We start from the raw sequence: 22,136 nt of genomic DNA, 5'->3' as shown, positions 1-22,136 counted from the left end.
ACTCTATGTACTGTACTTGAGAATACAACGTTCTTCATTTCTTCATAATACTGCAGAGACTGCCAAGCTAAGACTTTTTGGTAAGAACTTTGAAATAACTAATAGGTGAATTGTCTGGCAAATTAAGGGTTACATCTACTCTTTTATATTGTAATCACTGAAGCTTCTATAGCTGTTTTCCATTTAATAGGCATACCCAACAAAAGGCAATAGAAAAAGGAAGGAAAAGCAAGAGTCTGCAACACAATAAAACAAATAGGGAATAATTACTACATTTGAAATTTTAGGGTATTCTTTGATTTTACTTAGTAGGGTCATAGTTGAGCTGAAGAGAATGCATCCACAACGGTGTGCTGGTGTGCTTTAATACATGTATTTGATACCAGGCACATGCTACAAATATCAACTTCTTCAGTGTGCCTAGGGAAAGGACAATGCAAGAACTATCCAATCTGCTTTTTCATCATGGATCACAAATAACATGGATTTCTTGCTCATGCTATAGCAATAACATTAGGATCCCTACCATCCCCTATATTTACTTTCCTTTGAACAAAATATATTGGTTGAAACATTTATATTTTTCAGTACATGCAGAAAAAGTTTAAAACATTCAAAAGTCAACAACAGCAGTAGATTTTTAAAAATTAATTTTGAATTTTGGATCAATGTTCACAATATGGGTTATTATCATACCATTACCACTTTTACTGTAGGAAGCACAGAGCTTAGGGGCCATCTCCATATAAATCTTTTCTAAAATACCAGGCACATATCCAGACAATCAAGACAAGTGTTCTAGAATGGGGACAGAGAATAAATTCCATTTACCCAAGGGGTATTCTCATGGAGCAACAAAAATGTCTTTCGGATCAAGGAAGAAGAATTCTTTGAATCTCAGTAGCAATCTGAACCTTTTCTAGCACAACCTATAGTGAAATGTTAATTTTCAGTTTCTGCTCTCCTCTCTTAGTTTCATCCTACTATCTCAGAATAGACATGTGTTCTCTAGTAATTAAAGCTAGCCTTTGAAAAGCCTCAAATTTGCTGGGATAGGTGTTGTTGAAGAAAATAAAAAAGACAGATCATAGCAGATTTCTGACAGGCTATTAAATGGTGCCACAGAAACTGCTTTTCAGTATTACATACACAAAATCTGCCATTCTTCATTTGAATTGATAAGTCTAAATTTAATTTCCCATAACTTATTTTATATCCACACAATCTAAGTTAGTTTCTATGTACCTGCAATTAAGTTCAATAGTGTAAAGTGGCTACCTGAAAGTAGAGGATGAAGGATTGCTGACATTTCACATTCATGCCACTAGCCCAGGAGAATGAGGAAGGACAATAGATAAGTGGTCATCATTAGGCAACTTATTAGAACACCAAGCCCTCCGAGACCACCTTTATGTTAAATAGTATGGCAATGCCAACAGAGACACAAACTGTCCTAGAAGGCAGATGAGGGAGTCCCTTGACTAGACAGCAATTCCACATGGTCTAAGGTTGACTTCTTTTAGTAACACATTTTCTACTCCTAATGTTCCACTGCATTTCTATAAAATTCACAAAAGAACTACCAAATGTACACAACGGAGAAAAATAGATTCCAAGTTATCAGGAAATACAAAATAATTTGATCTGTTAAGCAGGCTAAGAATTCAGCATTATTCTTTGAAATTTTTTCAATTCGACTGTCTTATATCCTGCTGATTTTTAGAAATTAGCAGGACCTTTTAATTTAAGATGAATATATCAATTTGTGACAGTGGACATGTCTCTTTTAATTTTTTTTTTAAACCCTTACCTTCCATCTTGGAGCCAATACTGTGTATTGGTTCCAAGGCAGAAGAGTAGTAAGGACTAGGAATTGGGGGTTAAGTGACTTGCCCAGGGTCACACAGCTGGGAAGTGTCTGAGGCCAGATTTGAACCTAGGACCTCCTGTTTGTCTCTAGGCCTGTCTCTCAATCCACTGAACCTCTCAGCTGCCTCTGACAGTGGACATTTCCTGAGTTTAGCAAAAAACATCTTGTAAACTACATACTAAATATGGCTTATGGTTCATTGTGCTATACACATGCAGGAGTGCTTTCCATAATAGTGCTTTTGCTTTCTCTCCTTTAGGTATGGATATACCAATTAACCTGAATTTTTCTCTATTCCCAAAGACTCATTTTCAGATACAATCATAGATTGCCTTCTCCAGCCATCTTGTTATATATAACTTCTTGCCCGTGGTTAAATTTCCTTTATTTTCAATCAAGAATTAAGTCTTCTGACTTAAAATTTAGTTCAAAATGTTTTTAAAGGCATCTGTAGTTTTTATTTAAAAAAAAAAAAGATACCTATAGGTTTGTTTCTCCTCCATTCTGCTGTAAAATGGGGGAAAAAAAGTTAGTTTATAGGTTTGACCAACACAGACTCCTAAGTTGTATTGGTAGCTCTGGAAATTGGTTTTTAAAATATAGTTTCATCACATACATCCAAAGTCATTTTGTGGGATAAGGGGAGATTATGTTCCATAGATTATTAGTAATAAATGAAAACTTAATCAGGCTTCAAACTAAATTTTGAAGCTTAAAAAAAATTGATCTGAAATACCAGAGGACATATAATTCTGAATCTAGGTCACATTTGGGTCTGAAGTCCTCCAGGGATTAGCCTTAAACAGTTTCCACTGCAGGATCATCAATTTAAATTCAGAGCAGGTCTATGGTGACCACAAGTCAAGTCAAAACCATTTGATGAGCTATTTTAAAGTAAATGTGTATATATCTAATTTTCAGTAGATTTGTTAATTGTTTTCTCTTTTTCAAAATTAAAATCACCATACCCTGTGTAGGATAGGTTCTTAGATATTTATTAAACAATGAAACCCACTTACTTGGTCAGGGTAAGTTTACTTTAAAAAGGTAGAGGGTTCTCTAACATTTAAAAGGCACAGTACAAGTTCAATATTCCCAAAAAGCATGCCAAAGGGCTTGCATCAGTGGAATAAAAAAAAAATCTAAAATTTCCTATTCCTGAGCAAGCTACAATTGATCCATAAGAAAACGGAGTTGTAACAATCCAAAACAAAAAACAAGCAGCTCCAGGGACACTATTAGCTCTGAACTTAGGAATGGCTCAAGTTCTATCTCTGTTTTATCCTTCCCAGGTATAAATTACACACACCCCCACACTTTCAAAATATGCCAAGGTATTATTTATTAACACAGGACTTACAGATCACAAAAAAAGATAGTGATACAGAAGAGCTCAAAAGGAAGTCATCAGAATAAGCATGCAGGTCAGTTTTTGCAGAAGAATATACTAACGCAAGTTTGAGAAGGCACATTCACACAGAAAATGTTTAAATTGAAAAAAGACATCAGAAAAGCAGCAAAAAACCAGGTGTTGATTAAAATACAAAGATTTTTTAATGTCAAAGAAGAGCTACTATACAGGTAGGCAGATTTATGCAGCTGGTTTGCTAACCCTTTTGAATAATGTTACAAATGAGGGTGAGTTCCTGCTGCAGTTAAAATAGAGTAAAAAATGGATTTAACCCAAATTGAACATTAATATGTTTAAATGAAGAGATTAAATTTAGAGGGAAAAAATATCAAAGCAGTCTAGTAAAAACTATATGCAGCAAGTACTCAAAAGTATTAACTTGAATATATGCAAGAAATCAGGCAAGTTATTAGTATTATCTGTCTTTCATACAAAGAATTATAGCAAAGTTTAAAGAGACAGTATCCTTTTACAGAGTTAAGTTAGGGTCACTCAATAGGATTAAGGTCCTCAGACAGAAACTGACAACTTTATTATTCCCTCTTCACCAGGTCCAGTGAAGTAAGTCTATTGCTTATTTCCCTACTAAGGGATTCATGCAACCTACAAACTCAGAGGGTAGGATACTATGATGTTTATGGGTAAAGCCAAACCAGCTTTTAAAATTCACTGCCATTGTTCCCCTTTAACACTTTAATATAGCATTTTTGTGCAACTATATTGTAGCTCAGTGGTCAGACAACAACCCTTGCTAACCACTCTAAAGGGATACTGCTCCTTTCTGACATGAAATTTACAGATCAAAGGGAGGAGGAAACAATATGCTTTTAAGAATATATGCAAACTGAAGAGACTTGGCTTGAACATTACAGGTTCAAAGCTAGAAATGTTCCAAACATACATAAAAGAACACGAGCACAGGAGGTTATTTTAACAAATAAATAAGAGCAAGCTTAGTCAGAAGACTAAAACAGAAAAGGGCTGGAGTGAAACTCTCCTTGTGAAAACATTTAGCTTGGCATTGTGAAAGAATACAGACTTGCTTTCAGAAAAATAGCTTCTAATTAATAACTTTAGTGTCCAAAAGACTAGTACCCAGGTTACAAGCTATTATTTTTAGGTAAAAATGAAGACAATTTTCACAAAACAGAGCAGTTTGCAATTAACTGCCATGGCCCCAAAGCAGCTAGCTTGTAAAAAAAAAAAAATCAAAATCATTGTATTGAACAAAAAAGAAAAAAAAGATAGAAAAATACTTGAGTAAAGCACATAAAAAATAAAGTAAACATTCAAGAGTATGAGGTGCTATTTGGAAAGCCTGCTGTGTTTAGAACACTTTGCCAAGCAGCAACATGAAATATGGAATGTCTTGGCTAATTGCTGTTGCTCCTGCTTTCAGTATCTTTGACAGGAGCATGTCCTGTGCATTCTCAGGAAGCCAATGGAAAGATCTAGGTTTGTTTTCTGACATAAAAATACCATATGATGCAAAACTACAGAACTATATAATTTTCAATCCAGATCTGTAAACTTGGAAGAAATTTCTCTTATGGAAATAATTGATCCTTATGGTAATAATTCTTACAGTTAACAGTGTGTCCCCCTCCCATTCAAAAAACTTTCAACTGCATAATGCTTTCTATAGAATACAGTAACACTGAGATATTTCTCATTATTAAAGGCCACGAAATAGGTTTAACCATCTCTCTATGTACATATCAAAAGAAAAAAAAACTAGGACACTTGGGAAATTAGTTTTTATGCTATGAAGTAAGACTATGAAATATACTTGTTTCATATGTTGTCCTATCATCTAACTTCATAGAGAGTTTAAAGAGGGCCACTGAAGATACATTCAGCTAATTTTGATTTTCCCCAAACAGATAGCTAGTTGCTCATCTATCCTAGCACTGACAGATTTGTTATTAATTAAATAATACCAGTATTAGTGCTAACACTGAAAACTATGATTTCACTGACAATAACAATGTATAACCCTCCTTTTCTCTGTCCATACCTAAAACACAGCGCATCAATATAGTCTATTTTTCTCTTTCTGTCTTGAAAGGGCAGATTACAATACTGGGTTATTTAGTTAGAAGCTTTTACTCTTGGCATAGTGTGCTTCTGTAAACCTAATCAGAACACTAATTGGTCACTTCTGGCAGCTGCAGAAATTACCCACAAGACAAGAGAAAGCAAAGGAGGTACACTGACCTCATAGGCAGAACTGGAGGAGCACTGCTAACACTGAAAATGTTATTTCAAATCTCTGTTCAATGCAGGGATTTTTAAGCTGTTAAATGTTAATGAGCCTTAGTGACACCAAGTTGGTGTAAGATTCCAAAACAAAAGTATTTAAACTATTCAATCTTAGCAAGTGGTCAAAAAAGTCAATATTACATTGTTTTAGAGGGATTTTGGCAACTAAGGGGTTTGCAATTAAAGAACCTTTCACAATGGTAAAGGGTAAGAGCATTAAATACTGTAAATCAGCCACACAGAATTATCTTTGAAATCTATGACTATCACCAGAGCAATCGCACCAATTCCTCACCTGCTGCAGGCGGATGTTGGCCACTAACTGTGGGCAAATCCAAAGAGCTATCAGACATGACATGCTTAAGATCTCCTCCTACATCAGCCAGTTTCATGTCAAACTGAACAGAGAGTGCATCTTCAGAGTCTTCCTTGCCAACACTGCTACCACCAATGGAAGGCAGGTCCAAAGACTTCACTGAAGCAGAGTCTTCTTTGGCATGCCTGAAAGCTACCACTTTTTCCACCAGAGATTTGTCTGAATTACCACATAGAGATGAAAATTTATTTGAATGGAAGTCAGCAAAGTCGTCGTCATTTTTCCCTGGAGGGGTACTATCTTTCAACTCCTCAACACCTATTCCAGAACCCTCCAGAGAAAGCTGTTTGAAGACATCATATTTGGTTGGAGCAGCAGTTGAAGAATTCTGCCCATTTCTCATTGAGCTGCCTATGCTGCTAGTCAGAGGAATATTGCTAGCTTCTTCTTTAAGGATATCGTATTTATCATCTGCCTTTTGCTCAGACAAGCCAGAGCTATTATTGAAAGCCATAAAATCTGCAAAGTCATCCTGTCCCCCAACAGATGCTGAACTAGAATATCCCCCAAAAAGGCTGAATTCTCCAAAGTCATCAGCTAAGCTAGAATTTTTAGTTGGTGCTGATGTTGTAGTGGTCGTAGAGGCAGTTGTTGGGAGTGGTCGCATGGATGATGATTTTGATGAACTAAATGCATCTGGAAAAGAAAGTGGTTTTTCACTAGGGGCACCAACAGAGGAAAACATATCTAGGTCTGCCAAGTTCAGATGATTTTTTGCTTGTGTTTGTTGTTTCTGTTGTACAGTTAAAGAGGGGAAGGGTATTGGAAACATTTTATCTTTTGTTGGTGGTTCTAGTGGTGATATGCTGTCAGCTGTTTTAAAATCTGTGAAACCATCATCTGTTCCTGTAGATCGGAATTCTGCAAGGCTATCTCCTGGAATGAAAAAGGGAACAAGTATGTTCAACTAAAAACCACATAACACACACAAATCCAATTTCATATGAAATGTCAAATATATTTATTAGGTACTCTTCCAATCTTCCTTGCATTATTGAGGACACATTTAACTACCATTTGATTCTTTGTATTTGCCCTCCCTTATACTCCACAATTTGGAAACCACAGATTATTTCCATATTGGATCCATCATGGTAGGGAGATAACTAAGAACCTTGTTGATACTTTATGGTCCATTTCATTCCTTAAATGCCTTTTAATTAGTTATTTCTGCAAATGCTTCTTATGTCCAATACTGGCAATTGCAGTCACTCTGCTGCCAGGGCCAGGGCTTTTCTATTTTCTATCCCTGTAGTTGGTCACTTGAGCATGCAGTGAATTGAGGAGGGTCTTAGTATTACTGGAGAGCCATGAACTGGAATGGTGGTCTACCAAGAATAAAAGATTTAAGCATTAAGCAATAAGGGAGAGTCATATGTATTGATGGCACAGGTTAAATAATGAGAAATTCAGTGTTGATAGCCAACATTTGCTTAATTGTGCATTTTAAATCCAGGATTAGCTATAAATTAATATTCCTGAATTACATGGGCATTAATTTAAAAGAAAATTTCATCAGAAAGAGAAAAATAAGGGCATCAGACTTATTCTTCTCCAAAATATCACCCAAGACCACAAAAGTGAGATCGCAAAGAGACATGAAGAGATTTATATGAACTGATAGAGTCAAATAAGTGGAATTAGAACAATTTATACCATAAGTTCATTATAAAAATCAACAACTTTGAAGACTTTATAAGCTGACAGAATGAAAAAAATAGAATGAAAATAATTCATGTAGTAATGACACTGTACAGACAAAAACTCTTGAAAGCTGTAAGAACTATGATCATACACTTGTCATCTATGATCCCAAAAGACTAATGATGAAACATACTATCTCCTGACACAGAGGTAACAGATTTAGGGGTGTAGATTGAGACATTTATTTTATATACAGCCAATGAGGGAATCTGTTTTATTTGACTATGGATATTTGCTATAAGGAATTTCTTTTTTTTCCTCTTTTTTTGGGGGGGGGATGGGATAGTGAATGAGATAAGAGAGACAAGAGACTTCTGTTTATTAAAAAAATTGAAAAAGAGAAGTAGGAGGATGTCATAATTATGGAAATGCTGCATCCTTCAGATAAGGTCACTAGCTTAGCTTAATTATTTTATTGTTATGAAACCTTTCACAGAATGAGAGCACTCTGTAAATGTTTTATAATGCAAAAACAAACCACATCAGCAAAAATGAAAAAAAAATGATGAATGTAAAGAGAAGAATGGAAAGATTTATATGATCTGATGCAGAGTTAAGTAAGTTGAGTCAATGAAACAATTTACCCAATAACTATGACAATGTAAATATAAAGACCACAAAACAATCAAAAGTGAATGTTGCAAAATTAAAAAAGAACTAGCATGGTGACAAGAAGAAATATGAGAAGCTCCCCTCAACTCCACTTCTTTGTAGAGGTAGGAAATCCATGGGTTTAGAACAAGCATGTATTTTCAGATTTTGATATATCAGCCAAATTTGTTCTTTTTTTTCCCTCTAAAAAATATTTGTTATATCAGATATAGCTCTTGGTGAAAGGAAAGGTGGAGGGAAACTGGGAGAAGTTCTAGTGACATAAAAACTCTAAAGCTATAAATACAAATTTATTTTAAAAATTATAATTGGGGTGAGTTGGGTGGCTCAGTAGATTGAAAGCCAGTCTTAGAGATGGGAGGTCCTAGGTTCAAATCTGACCTCAAACACTTCCTAGCTGTGTGACTCTGGGCAAGTCACTTAACCCCCATTGCCTAGCCTTTACTGCTTTTCTGCCTTGGAACCAACACTTGGTATTGATTCTAAGATGGAAAGTAAGGGTTAAAAAAAAATTATAATTCAGGGAAGCTTGGTTAAGAAATGGAGGAAGAACTTCTTCATGAATCTAGAATACATAACCAGTTCACCAGCATAATGTATGAACAAAGGCATTTTCATTTACTATCTTAATTTTTGTACAGTCTATAAAACCACACTCAAATTTCCTTGAGTTTTTAAGATACAATACTAACAAGAATGAAGTCAACTTCACAAATGGACAAAAATGTTAAATATTCCTAAATTAACCCGGAATTTTTAGGTGGTTCTATCCATAGTCATATTAGAAAGAATGTATTATGTTATTTCACCTAATATATAATTTCACAAAATAACAGGTAACTTAATTTAAAATTTGATGTGTGACTTTAAAATAATCTGTGAAATTGACAACTTTTTGTTTTGTTTTAATTTTTAAAATGAAACACCACAGCAAACTAAACTTACTGATGAACTGTAAACTTTTCCATTAGTGAGGTAAGCTGGTGAAAGGGTTAAAAAGAAATCAGCAATGGGTAGTTTATAAATTGACAACTATTTACAACATAGTGATAATAAATGGAAACTTTAATATAAAAAATGACTGTAGTATGATATAGGAAGCATATTATGCCATGACTATATATCCTGTTGGTTTGCTTGTTTTCCAGTGACAATCTTGGTGCCTCAAGAATCTATCCTGTCATTGTCAAGGACATAAACATTGCAAAAGAAGGCTTCTGATGCACCTCCCAAAAACAATTTCATCTTTCTACTGTTTTAAAATAAATGTGTCTTTACATTCATAAGAAAGATGGCTAGTTTATAAAGATGAGGAAAGAGGATCATATCTTGTGAGTTAGTAAGAAGGAGCTCAACCAACCTACACTTTGGAATACCAGTGATCCAAAGGCAGGAATCTTGAGATGACCTCTATAGCCTTGAATAGGCCAGGTCTTAGTGTTTTTAAAAATGTTGACCCAATATATTTCTATTACAAGGAAGATGACTAAACAAATGACAAAGATGGCCAACAGTTTGGTGAAATCTCAGAATCTAAGCCAGGGTGTAGCAGGGCCTCAAGCCTATTAGGGGAGGGGGGGTAGGGGGGAGGGGAGAGGAAGAGGGAGAGGAAGAGGGGTCACTCCCAGTCTTTATTTATTTACCATATATGACCAAAAACTTACCTAGAGACTTATTTTCTGCAGGCTGTTCTAATTCTCTGAAAGCACTGTATTTGTCTCCATGTTCTATAATGCATTAAAAAAAGGGCAAAAGTTTTAAGGTTATTGTGAAAGCACATCACAGCTAAATCTAATTTAGAACTTTTACCTAAAAAACAGATATTTTACATAGCCAGTACAAAATCACTACTAAAATCATAGAAACATACACATGTTTTATATTCTATGAGTCAACAAATTTTGTTTTTACCTCCAAAGGGAGTTGCATTTTCGGACGTCTTATCAACAGCAATTCCTTTAAATACAGAATATTTATCTGTTGAAGATGGTGCTTTTGTTCCTGGAAGTGGTATCAAAGAAGGGGCACTAGAAAGGGGAAGAAAATCCCTTAAATATTTAACACATTAAACTCCTTAGCATTACCAGAAATTATATGAGCTTGATTTCCAAAATAGAAATTATATACTTCCTATAAAATTGGTTACATGCCAAAGGCCATGGAAACATTTTGATACTAATACAATTATGATAATCTTTTTACTAGACTATTTAAGCTTTAAAAAAAAATCAAGACTTAAAAGCAGCCTTTTTATTAATGAGAGTGGTCAGTTACATACTGACTCTGCATATGGCCTATTCTAACTCATCTTTATGAGACAAAATAATAGACTGGGGCAGGGAAGGGGGACAGACAGGGAATGTTTATGGTTATAAAGCCTTTTAACCTTCCCTTGACACAAAACTACAGAACTGAACTGCTCCAAACATGCGTAGCTAACCTGAGAAACTAGATTTTAAAAATGTATTATGCTAACCTTATTATAAGTTGTATGCTTTAAAATGGGTTCAGAGTAGAGAGGTAGAATAAAGACGATAAGAATCAGAAGTTATGAAATGTTGTTCAAGTCAAGCTTGAAATTCTATGCTTTTGATTACTACTGGCAGAAGTTAACCCATCTGATATGAAATAGTAACATTAATGTAATTTGCATTTTTACAAGAAAACACATCATTGGATTCCAGGAGTTATCTTTGAGGCAGAACAACAATCACTTCACAATTAGATTAAAAGACTTTCACTGAGAATGTATTTCTTAATGCACAGGGAAAGCAGTATAAGAAGCAATATCTGTGTTGGCAATTTTTGGAAGGCTCATATATACATGACAACAGCTTTTTTTTTTCCCCTTATCAAACTGTGGCAAGCTCCCAGGAAGAACAACCTTTACATATGAATGACTGTATTCTACCTTCAGTTTAAGTCATTCAATACCACACACAACCTAAATAAATGAATTTCTATTGAATCCTGTGCCCCAGAGCAAGAATCTTTCAGTAGTAGTCATTTAAATCTTATCAGTGATCCACAAGCAAGATACAAACCCACTCTCACATAGGCACGCTAATGGTAGCCCAAAGAGCTTCAGGACTAAGTGTAGTTGCATCAAACTATAGTCGAGATATAATTTAATTTCACACTGCTGTTAGATAACCAATGAATGTCTACTTTGAAAATGAAATGGGTAATCATGTATACACCATAGATGGACTTTAAAGAAAAGCTCTATAAGTAATTGAACTATAGCTCACTGAACAAAATGTTATGTTTTTATGACTGAATAGAAAGAATTAATGCAGTAGGAAAAACACCCTGCTGCATGACATATTTTATCTTTTGTACCCTCTACCCAAGAATAGTTTGTTAAAGCTCTGTGACTTCAAGTTGGTAAAATCTTTCTGCTAAATCTGACATTTAACTAAATAATATTAATTTTAAAATTATGTTCACCACAGGATAAGGTAGTTAGAAAAAAAATAGAACATCTTCAGGGTAATGAAGTGTTGCTGATTAAAACCAATAAAATGAAATCCCATTCAAGAAAAGCTATGACTCAGTCTGTAATTTTATGCATATTGCAACTGAGCAATTCATTCTAGTCTATTCCTCTGAATTCATCATTAAAAAAAAAAACAACAACTGGTAATCACCATGAAAGTGTTTATACCATTTATATATAAACAGATTCATTCCTGGTTCTAAATAGGAAAACAGTTACTTTTGTTCCTCAGAACTGATGAAAAGTACCCAAGTACAGTATTTAAAATTCTGAGAACTATGACTTTTTCCACACAAACTAATGGCTTTTTTTTTTTACTTTTGAAACGTTTATTGACAAAGGGAGTAGTGAAACAATCAGAGAATTAGGAAATAAATCATCCAGTGGCTTGTTTGTTGCATATTTGCCACCACCACAAAAAGTGCAATTTAATATGGTAAATATAAATTTCATAGTCAAGCCTTTGGCCAAAAAATCATTTAGCACATTATTAAAGTATGACAAGAAAATTAGAAAATGAACGTTAAAAAGATTGTGTCACTAAAATTAAATAGCCAAAAAAAAAATCACTACTAATCTAGGATTTCATCACTGTTGTGGTTGAGATATCTGTGCAGAACTAGTCATTCATTATAGCAATAGAAAGAGATCAAGAATCAGAACTCCCATCAATCAGTGGAGGATACAAAGCCTTCTAGTAAGGGGAGGTTGAGGCTGGCCAAGTGAGCATGTCCCAAAGGCAACAGCAACAGAGAACAGTCCAGCAAGCTGTGAGGCAGGTAGTTTGGGCTGAGTCATCCCTTCTTTGGTCTTCTACCACATACACTGTAGTTTTGGGAGCTTCTGGAGGGGGTCCTCCCTGCCAACCATATTGTGGATAGCCTTGGTAAGGGTACCCTGCATTAGGGGGTGGATATGGTCCTGGAGGCCCAGGAGGATAAGGCCCAGAAGAAGGATATCCTTGAGGTTGCAGTGGATATAGTGGATGTGGGGCAGTTGGGCCTGGGTCCGAGTAGGGTGGAAGATTTCCATAATTCATTTTGGAATGAAAATTTTTCCTCCAGCAGAGCAGCAGCCACCTGATACCTCCTTCCCACGGACGCAGAACGAGAGACTGAAGTACGAAGCAGGGTGCACAGGGCACCTGCCGCTGCTGATGTCACCAGGAGCTGACGTCAGCCGGGGGCCCTCCAGGGGGAGGGGCCTAAAGGCTTTTTAAGAGAAGGATAAGACAGCTTCCAAACTTAACTTCTCCCCACTACCATCTCTATTGAAACCGAGAAAACTCACTAGACTACTCTGGTTATTGCATAATTCCATCTTCCTTTTTGGTATCTCTGGAGAAACTGGCATTGATGATTGCCTCCATTCTAGTTCCATGACTTCAGCTTCCACTGATAAACAAATGATTGTCAATTTTCTGTTTCTAACTTCAACCTCGCTTGCCAGTTCAAGATTCACATCTCTAAAACTCAGGCTTGAGTTCATAATCTTCCCCTCCAAACCTATTCCTCTTTTTGACTTCATTGTTTCTGGGAGTGGTGTCACCATTCATTCAGTGTGACTTATTTGGAATCTTCGTATTGTATAACTTCCTTTTCCCTCAACTTTCATTTCCACTTATCATATGGAACTCATTTTACCTATGAAGTATTTTTTACTTCTCTGTGCCATTTCTTTCACTATTATTACACCTCATTTTTATTCATCTTGGCTACTACAATAGTCTAATAGGTCTTCCAGTCATTGTTCTCTCCTCATTTCCATTTCAATTACTTCTAAACATTTTCCCTATACATATCTTGCCATGTCATTCTGTTCAAAAAACTTCAATGGCCTAAGACTCTTTAGTTTGGCATTTCTTGGTCATCAGCTCCCATGGATTCATCTTTATGTTAATGATTCCAAACTACTTATCTAAACTCTTTGTATATCTAGTCTTTTATCTACAACTTGATGATTTATAGTTATCTTAAACTCAACATGTCTAAAACAAAGACCCCTTTCCTTCCTAACTTCCCTATTATTATCAACAGTACCATCATCTACCCAGTAACCAAGGCTCAAACTGAGATTTCACTCTCAATCCCTTAATCTCTCTTAATCCCACCTTTTCATATCCAATCTATTGCCAAGGCCTGTCAATCATTTTAACTTCATAAAATCTTTTGAATATGCTCTCTTCTCACCTCTGATACTGATACTTTCCTGATGCAGGCCCTTATTACTTCATGCTGGTTGGTCTGTCTGTCATGAATCTCTCTCCTTTCAATTCTAGGTCTGACCATGTAATTCCCTACCACCTCTCACTCAAACTTATCACCTAGTGGCTCACCATCACCTCTAGTATCAAATATAAAACCTTTTTTATAAAGTTCAAAGCCCTTCATAACTTGGTCCTCCCTCACTTTCCAGGCTTCTTATACTTTAAGCCTCATCATGAAGTCTGTGATTCAGTGACATTGGCATTTTTGATATTTCTAGAACAGGACAACTATTTCTTGACAATGGATATTTTCACCATTTCTCATGCCTGAAATACTTCTTCTCCCTTAAATATCAGCTCAAAATCCTCCTTCTACAGAAAGTCTTTTCTAATCTTTAATTCTAGTGCTTTCTCTGCTGAGGATTTCCCATCTGTCATCCTGTATATAGTGTGACTGGACATAATTATTTGTATGTTGTATTCCCCATTAGACTGCAAGTCTCTTGGGAGCAACTGTATCCTCAGTGATCAGCAAGAACCTGACATATCACAGACATTTAATTAATGTTTAGTGACTGACATATATGTCTAAAATGGAGATAGATGGTCTTTCCCCATAAGCCATTACCCCTTTTAAATGATCTCTAGGGAGCATACTGAATTCAATGTGAATTTACATTTTTTTGCCTTTACCTCAACAACTAAATCCTCTTTTTTTCTGAAACATTTCAGTATATGAAACATCATATACTGATGACCGCAACTGGACTACTGGCAGCCTCTTCCTCCTTGAATTATTCTCACAGGCAAGAATCATCTCTTAAACATTTCATTTTTTCACTTTTTCTAGAAGCCTTTTTACAGTAATGGCTTCCATTTTTGGCATATCAAAATCATTAATGACAAGTTCTAAGGCACCCATTGATGTTAATAATAATAATAAACAACGCGCTGGTGTTTTCTTCGCAAATTGAACTCCCATTTGATAGCTCAACTAATGTTCCTCCTAATATATGACTTGCTTTGTTTACTTTTCTGCCTGTGTCTGAACACAGTTTCTTTTTAAAAATATGATGCAAGGTTCATGTCTTTCATAGAGGCATAAAGCATAAAGACCCAGTTCTTGTCTAATTATTACCATGAATACATTCTTGGTTTAGGCAAACTCAATTAACAGAATTAAAAATTTATAGTATTGGGGGATAGCTAGGTGGCTCAGTGGATAGAGAGCCAGGCCTAGAGGTGGAAGGTCTTGGACTCAAATCTGGCCTCAGACATCCCCTAGCTGTGTGATCCTGGACAAGTCATTTAACCCCTTCCTGCCTAGCCCTAATCACTCTTTTGCCTTGAAACTGACATTTCAAATTTATTCTAAGATAGAAGGTAAGGGTTTGTAAGGAGAAATTATAGCACTGACAAAGCAGGGTATTTCTTTATTTTAAATTTGTTGAGGACTAAAACTAAGAAAGTTTCAGACTATACTATATCATATATTATCCCAGAAAAATAAAGACATTACAGACCAAATTTAGGAGATACCAAGCCTAGGGAAATAAAAAGGTAGTTAAGTTTTGGGAGCTTTGGATATAAAGGTCAAGAGAATTTTAGTGATGTAAAAATTTCTGTGGTACAGAAAGTGCATGGAAGTAGTCAACATCAGGTCTACAGTGTGATACCTCCTATAAGGAAGCTACAAAATACCGCCATAAAGGAAAATTAAATTAAATGGGAAGTACAACTCCCATCAGGCACAGATTGCTGATATGCCCAGTATGCCTACTATCTTAAATGCTCCAAATGAAAAACAAAAGCCCTAAAGGAATGTTGTTCCTTGGGGATTAATCTAGTTTTATTGTGAGGAAAATAAAATTTACTTTACAGGAATTCATTTTTACAGTCACATTGCCATAAACATTTATTTAATATAATCATGCCTTGTGTATATATCCCTTAGAGGTAATAAGACTGTTATTAACACAAGACTTGTGAAATCAGGTTCAACATGTTATGACTATATATATATATATCTTATGTGTTTTCATTTGGCTCAGACTGTCCTGAGATTACAAAGTTATTCAAAAGGCAGGGAAATCTTATTAACTACTTAAATGATAAATCCTTGGATGGCCTACAACTATTCTCTTTTTATAGTATATGTATAGTTAAGTATTGACTAATTAATAAATCACCAACCAACCAAAAAAATGATGTTCTATAATATAAACATACACATAAAAGTAGGATATATATGCTGACAAAAATAATGATTCTAAAAGCTAGTCAAGGGGAAATATATTTTATGCCTCAATGTCTGGTATGTTCTGTGTCACTGAGAATTGGGTACCTATTTTAATGAGAAAATAAGATAACTAGGTACAAAAAAGCTTGGACTGATATAAAAAATTCTAGGATACCAATTACTATTATTGTAGAAAGTTGAAAGTCTATCATTTATTTCAGATTGAAGATAGGAGACCTGTGAATATTTATATTTAACAATGTAAGTCCTGCTTGTTTTTTTGTAAACTAAACTATAGAATGGTAATGCCTTATATACTGGAAATTAAAATAATATCCCCCCTTGAAACTTTAAACTCTCTCATTCTCTCCAAAGTCATTTTCAAATCTCAATACATAAGACTTTGTAGCCATTACTTTAACTGAAAAGATGCGTTCACCTGCATTAAATTTATCTCAAAAGCAACCAAAATAAGTAGCATGGAAAGATGACAGGAGCAGAAGTTTCAGGTGAAAAAGGTAGAGCAAAAGGCCAGGAATATATGTGGGCAAAGAAGATATAATGAAGAGTATTAGAAGTGAGGAGTCAAGTTAATTTGAGATACATGTTTCATGCCATTAAATAAAATGCTAAAGAGATTCAACTATTTTCTACCTGCTCCCATGTTGGGAATTAGTTGTTTTTGAAGAAGCAGTCAACTCTTGGAAATCATTAAATGAGTCATCAAGTGATCCTGACTTTGAAGCATCTTGAAAATCTTGGAAGTCATCTTCTTCTGGTTTTACTACCTATATTATAGAAAGTGTTAAGTAAAAAAGCACTAGCTTAATACAGGTAAGTAAAAAATCCTAAGCTATATACCTCAAAGCATTAACTGATATAACTATTTTTCTATTCTTTTTTTTTTAAACCCTTACCTTCCATCTTGGAGTCAATACTGTGTATTGGCTCCAAGGCAGAGGAGTGATAAGGGCTAGGCAATGGGGGTCAAGTGACTTGCCCAGGGTCACACAGCTAGGAAGTGGCTGAGGCCAGATTTGAACCTAGGACCTCCCATCTCTAGGCCTGGCTCTCCATCCACTGAGCTACCCAGCTTCCCCCCCCCCATTTTTCTATTCTTAGATGCTCTTTGATTAATATAAATAATAAAGTTGGTTTGAAAAATAAAAAGTCTCAATCTTTAAAATTAGCAGGCTATTCCCTTTGATCCAGCCATACCACTGCTGGGGTTGTGCCCCAAAGAGATAATGAGGAAAAATGTGTACAAAAATATTTATAGCCATGCTCTTTGTGGTAACAAAAAATTGGAAAACAGAGGGGATGCCCTTCAATTGGAGAATGGCTGAACAAATTGTGGTATCTGTTGGTGATGGAATATTATTGTCCTGAAAGGAATGATGAACTGGAGGAATTCCATGTGAACTGGAACGATCTCCAGGAATTGATGCAGAGCGAGAGGAGCAGAACCAGGAGAACATTGTACACAAGAGACTGATACACTGTGGTACAATCGAATATAATGGACTTCTCTAGTAGTAGCAATGTAATGATCCAGGATAATTCTGAGGGACTTATGAGAAAGAACTTTAGCTACATCCAGAGAAAGGACTGTGGGAGTAGAAAAAACACAGAAGAAAAACATTTCTTGAATCACATGGTTCAATGGGGATATGATTTGGGATATAGACTCTAAAAGATCACTCTATTGCAAATATTAATATTATGGAAATAGGTCTTGATCAACGATATATATAAAACCCATTGGAATTGCTCATTGGCTATAGGAGGAGGGAGGGAGAATGAATCATGTAACCATGGAAAATCAAATAACCATGAAAAATAAAAAAAATTAGCAGGCTGACCTTTGAGTAGTTTACTGAAAACTTATCATTCCTGAAATAGGAAGAGGAATTATAAGTAACACCTGTTGTTGAAATTATCTCTCCTAAAAGTTATCAAAAGAAACTGGTACAACAATTAGGACCCAGGTGAAAAAAGCCAATATATACTAGTATTTTAATGGGATTCAACTTAATATTAATTTGTATATAGTACTAATGTTAGTTATCTGGGGAAAAATTTCACAAAAGAAAATTTAGAAGAAATTATAAACAAAAATTTCTGTGTATCACAAAGAATTTAAATAGTTTTTAGGTCATCAAAATTTCTTTCTAAAGGAATAAAACTATATATGCCTCTCTACCATATACTGCTTTAACTATTACTGATGCTTTATTTTTAACTTTAGTGCTCATAACCTCTATTTCTTTTGGAAAAGAAATTAATCAATTAAAAAATACAAGACATTCAAAGGATAGCTTTGTAAAACATTATCCTTTTTGTAAACAAGTTATTCAAATTTAGTTAATTATTTAGATTGTATAACTCTACTGACCTGATTTCCTGGGTAAGTTGGTACAAAACCACTGGAACCCTGGGCTGGAGCTCCACCCACTGGTGCAACTAGGTTAATACCCATGACTGGTTGTCCAATGTTAAGAGGCATGGAGACTGCAGGACCTGAAGGCATCATAGTCTGTTGACTCAGAAAGCCACTCAGATTTGGGACAGGAGCAGTTGGGAACTGGTTTAATGTGTCAGGACTGATTGCAGGTACCCCCCTCTAAACAGAACAAGGGAAAAAAAAAAAAGCAAACATCTTAGATTTAAACTTAGATTTCAAACTAAAATAATCCAAACTTGAAAATATAGACAGTGAAAAATGTCTCATTTAAAATCCTATTTTCTCTATGAAGAAATCCCAAAATATATTAAATAAAAACTGTATACATTCTATCTTGAAATAATGTTGATGATGGTATTAATGATGTTCTACCTACTTAGGCCATTTCACCTATATTCAAGGATAAAAATCTGTCATGCAATACCACCCACATAAGCTGTATAAAATGGAATTTTATATCCATTTATAATAAAAACTAGTTTTAATGTGCAAGGAATGATACAATATTATATAAAAGTCTATGTGTATATATGTAAATATATAAAATATAATATAAACATATGAAATATATAAATTGTCATATACAAAATCTCTCCCTCTACCTACATTTATCATATCAAATTTAGGGAAAATGTGTACCTGAGTTAGAGCTATCATAGCTAGAACAGTATACAGTTCTTCTTTAGTAAGTTTTCCAGGGGTAGTACGATTGGCTAAGGCCCAAATTTGTCCAAGTGTTTCCCTGGGAAGCCCAGATGACATCAGGATAGGATAAAGTTTAGCAGTATCTATTCCAGTTGGAGTCATAGTGGTTTCTAAAATCTTCTTATATGCATCTAGTAAAGAAAAAGAACAGACTGCATAATTAGATGTATAAAAACACTACAGATGACTAGTCATTTTGTGGTTTGTTTTGCTATCTAGTAGAGGTTACCCAAGTTCCTAACACCTGTTAATTGGCCAGCTGGTTGGTTCACTGCTGCCTGAGAACTAAGAATAATTTTTGCATTATTAAACAGTTTTATTAAAAATATGAAAAGCATTCTTAACTCACAGATGTGCTATATAGGTCTGGATGTTGCCCTTGTATGTTGTTTGCTGATCCCTACTACATTTTATGTGGTAGCTAGATGGCTCAGAGGGTGGAACATTGGGCCTGGAGTTAGGAAGATGTGAGTTCAAATCCAGCCTCAGACACTTAGCCATGTCACCCAATGCTTACATTGTCTTCATCTATGGGAGAAGGAAATGGCAAACTATTCCAGTTGGTTTGCCAATAGAACCCTAAGGACATGTCCCATGAGGCCATGAAGAGTTGGACTAACTGAATCAAGTGAACAACTACTACACAGATAGTAAACACACTGCTTTCATAAAACATTTCTAATCTGGTGACACTACAAATAATAATTTAACATTTGTGTCATGATTTTGTCTGACTTACAGAGCTTAAAATGGATAAATTCTCATAGCACTCCAAATTTTTAGTTTTTGCTTTTGGCATGGGTATAGAAACAATATTCTTTTTGTCTGGGTTAGACCAGACAAAGAATAATTTAGCATTTTACTGAAGCTCCCATGCCATACCACTAGACACTCTGAGAACATGTACACCATTCCAACATGAACAAAGGGATCTCTCTAAATACAATTGGGAATAAAAGGATCAAAATAAAATGTATATATAATAAAAGACCATTTTTTATTAGACATAAAGACTAAAGATTCTTTAAGTGTAACCAATTTATTAACATTTATAAGAAACTAACATATGTGCATATATATGTCACATTTAGACATAAGTATATGTGTGTACATATAAAACATATCATATTCTAGTCCCTAAAATGAATAAAGGACTAAAACCAAGAAAGTATCTAGAAATAAAAATATATTAGCCATTAAAAAAAAAGTCTGATGCCATAATATATCTATGTTATAGGTATTCCACACTGGGACTGTCTTAATAATCAAAATTTTGTTTATTTTGTTGGAAAAATTTTAATTTTTGGAATATATTTCACAACATCCTATCATTTGGATTTTTCTGTTATTTTGTTAATATAGCCAGTAGGACTGATACACCTTTGAAATTATTTATCTTTTAATTTTGCTCACCTGAAAATGCATAAGGGTAATTTAAACTATTTTTATTCACTTCTGCTTTTACGTGAAATATCCAAGAGGTACACAGGGGGAAAAAACCATATAGTTTAATTTATAACACTATTGGATATGAAAATAAAAGTTTTAAAAATTGGCTAATGATGTAAGCAACAGGACTATTATAAACATGCATTTGCTCACCAAATCTCTAATGAACAACTAAATGAAAATAGCATAAAATATAGGTACTATGCTAAGCCCTGGGGATTAAAAATGGAAAGGCAAGACAAGACAGCCCCTGCTCACAATTTAACTGTGCAATAAAAAAGGTTTCAACTACAAGTCAGATGGAAAGGCCCCATACTCCTTAAAAGCAAAGCAGATGGCAATGTATCTTCTAGAAGTGATTTCCATGAATAACTGTATTAATATTTTCCAATAATTAATTTCTGACAGAGCCATTTGACAGAACTAAAGGTCTCTGGTATTGAGAATGTCCTTTTTTGGACTTAAGTAGCTGTGGCTGTTGAGGAGTTAGCAGACTGCCTCTCTACAAGTGTTGCTTCTTAAGTAGTGCCAGTGGTGGTGCTGTTGCTAGGCCTCTTAGGCTTACTTGCTTATAGGAGCAGTGAGCTCAGCAGTAGTATTGGTGGTGATAGAGATATTAGGCTCCTTCCCCCTCAATGATCACTCCTCTTGATGACAGCTATGGGGATCAGGTTGGGAGTTGGGGTGTATCTCACTGCTTTTCCCAGGGCTCTTGGGCTTAGTGCTCTGGGTTGTCTCCTTTAGTTGTTGAGGGCAGGCAATGAACAAGTTGATATGACCCGACTCACATATGCCACCTTCTATTTCTTTCTCCAGATTTCTTCCTGCTACTGACTAGGCTAGCTTGCCTGCCTCTTTAGTAGTAACTGACTGGTGGTTGATGGAGACAGAAGGTCCCTTTTCCTCTTAGGCAGAAAGCAGGGCTTCAAGTTGGGGAGGAGGGCTACTATTCCCAGGTCCTTTCAGAAATAATAAAGAATAGGGGGCACCCCTCTGAATATGCATGTAATATTTGTTATATAAGGAATATATAATATAGAAATATATTTGGTAAAGTAATATACTGTGATATAACTGTATACATATAATTTTTGTATCTCTTCTTCATAGTAAATCACACAAAATAGGCATTTAATGTTTATTGAAAATATGCATATATATCAGTTGAGATGTGCAAAAATCTGGATCTAGGACAACCTGGGTGGCATGGCAATGCTTTTGTCTTTATATCCTTAGAATCTTTGCCAATGTCTTAGTAAATTAGCTGTTGAGTTGAACTGATGCGTTAAGACATAATTCATGACCCACTCTGACTAGTACAAGTCAAGGAAGGTCTGTA

General features: G+C 35.1%; 2 protein-coding genes across 12 annotated transcripts in view; both read right to left on the bottom strand.

Moving 5' to 3' along the window:
• The window catches only part of SYNRG (synergin gamma), a 99,257-nt gene that overhangs the window by 26,091 nt on the left and 51,030 nt on the right, over positions 1–22,136 (bottom strand). For all 11 annotated transcript variants that reach the window (XM_007481904.3, XM_007481905.3, XM_016430351.2 and 8 more), the window contains 6 exons: positions 19,283–19,479; positions 18,575–18,802; positions 16,834–16,967; positions 10,147–10,262; positions 9,900–9,962; positions 5,839–6,795 (listed from right to left, as the gene is read on the bottom strand). In XM_007481904.3, coding sequence (XP_007481966.1) covers positions 5,839–6,795; positions 9,900–9,962; positions 10,147–10,262; positions 16,834–16,967; positions 18,575–18,802; positions 19,283–19,479 — 1,695 coding nt within the window. The remainder of the gene's footprint in view (positions 1–5,838; positions 6,796–9,899; positions 9,963–10,146; positions 10,263–16,833; positions 16,968–18,574; positions 18,803–19,282; positions 19,480–22,136) is intronic.
• On the bottom strand, positions 10,269–16,824 carry LOC103094238 (cysteine-rich and transmembrane domain-containing protein 1-like). Its single transcript, XM_056816438.1, has one exon. The coding sequence runs from the start codon at positions 12,771–12,773 to the stop codon at positions 12,429–12,431; it is 345 nt and encodes a 114-aa protein (XP_056672416.1). The 5' UTR covers positions 12,774–16,824; the 3' UTR covers positions 10,269–12,428.

The sequence above is a fragment of the Monodelphis domestica genome, chromosome 2 (genome assembly GCF_027887165.1).
Source record: "Monodelphis domestica isolate mMonDom1 chromosome 2, mMonDom1.pri, whole genome shotgun sequence".
In the NCBI taxonomy this organism is placed as follows: Eukaryota; Metazoa; Chordata; class Mammalia; order Didelphimorphia; family Didelphidae; genus Monodelphis; species Monodelphis domestica.
This window is presented reverse-complemented; position numbering and strand designations above follow the sequence as displayed.

Coding starts and splice junctions, on each gene's coding strand:
- LOC103094238 (XM_056816438.1), bottom strand. CDS start 12,773: ATGAATTATGGAAATCTTCCACCCTACTCGGACCCAGGCCCAACTGCC.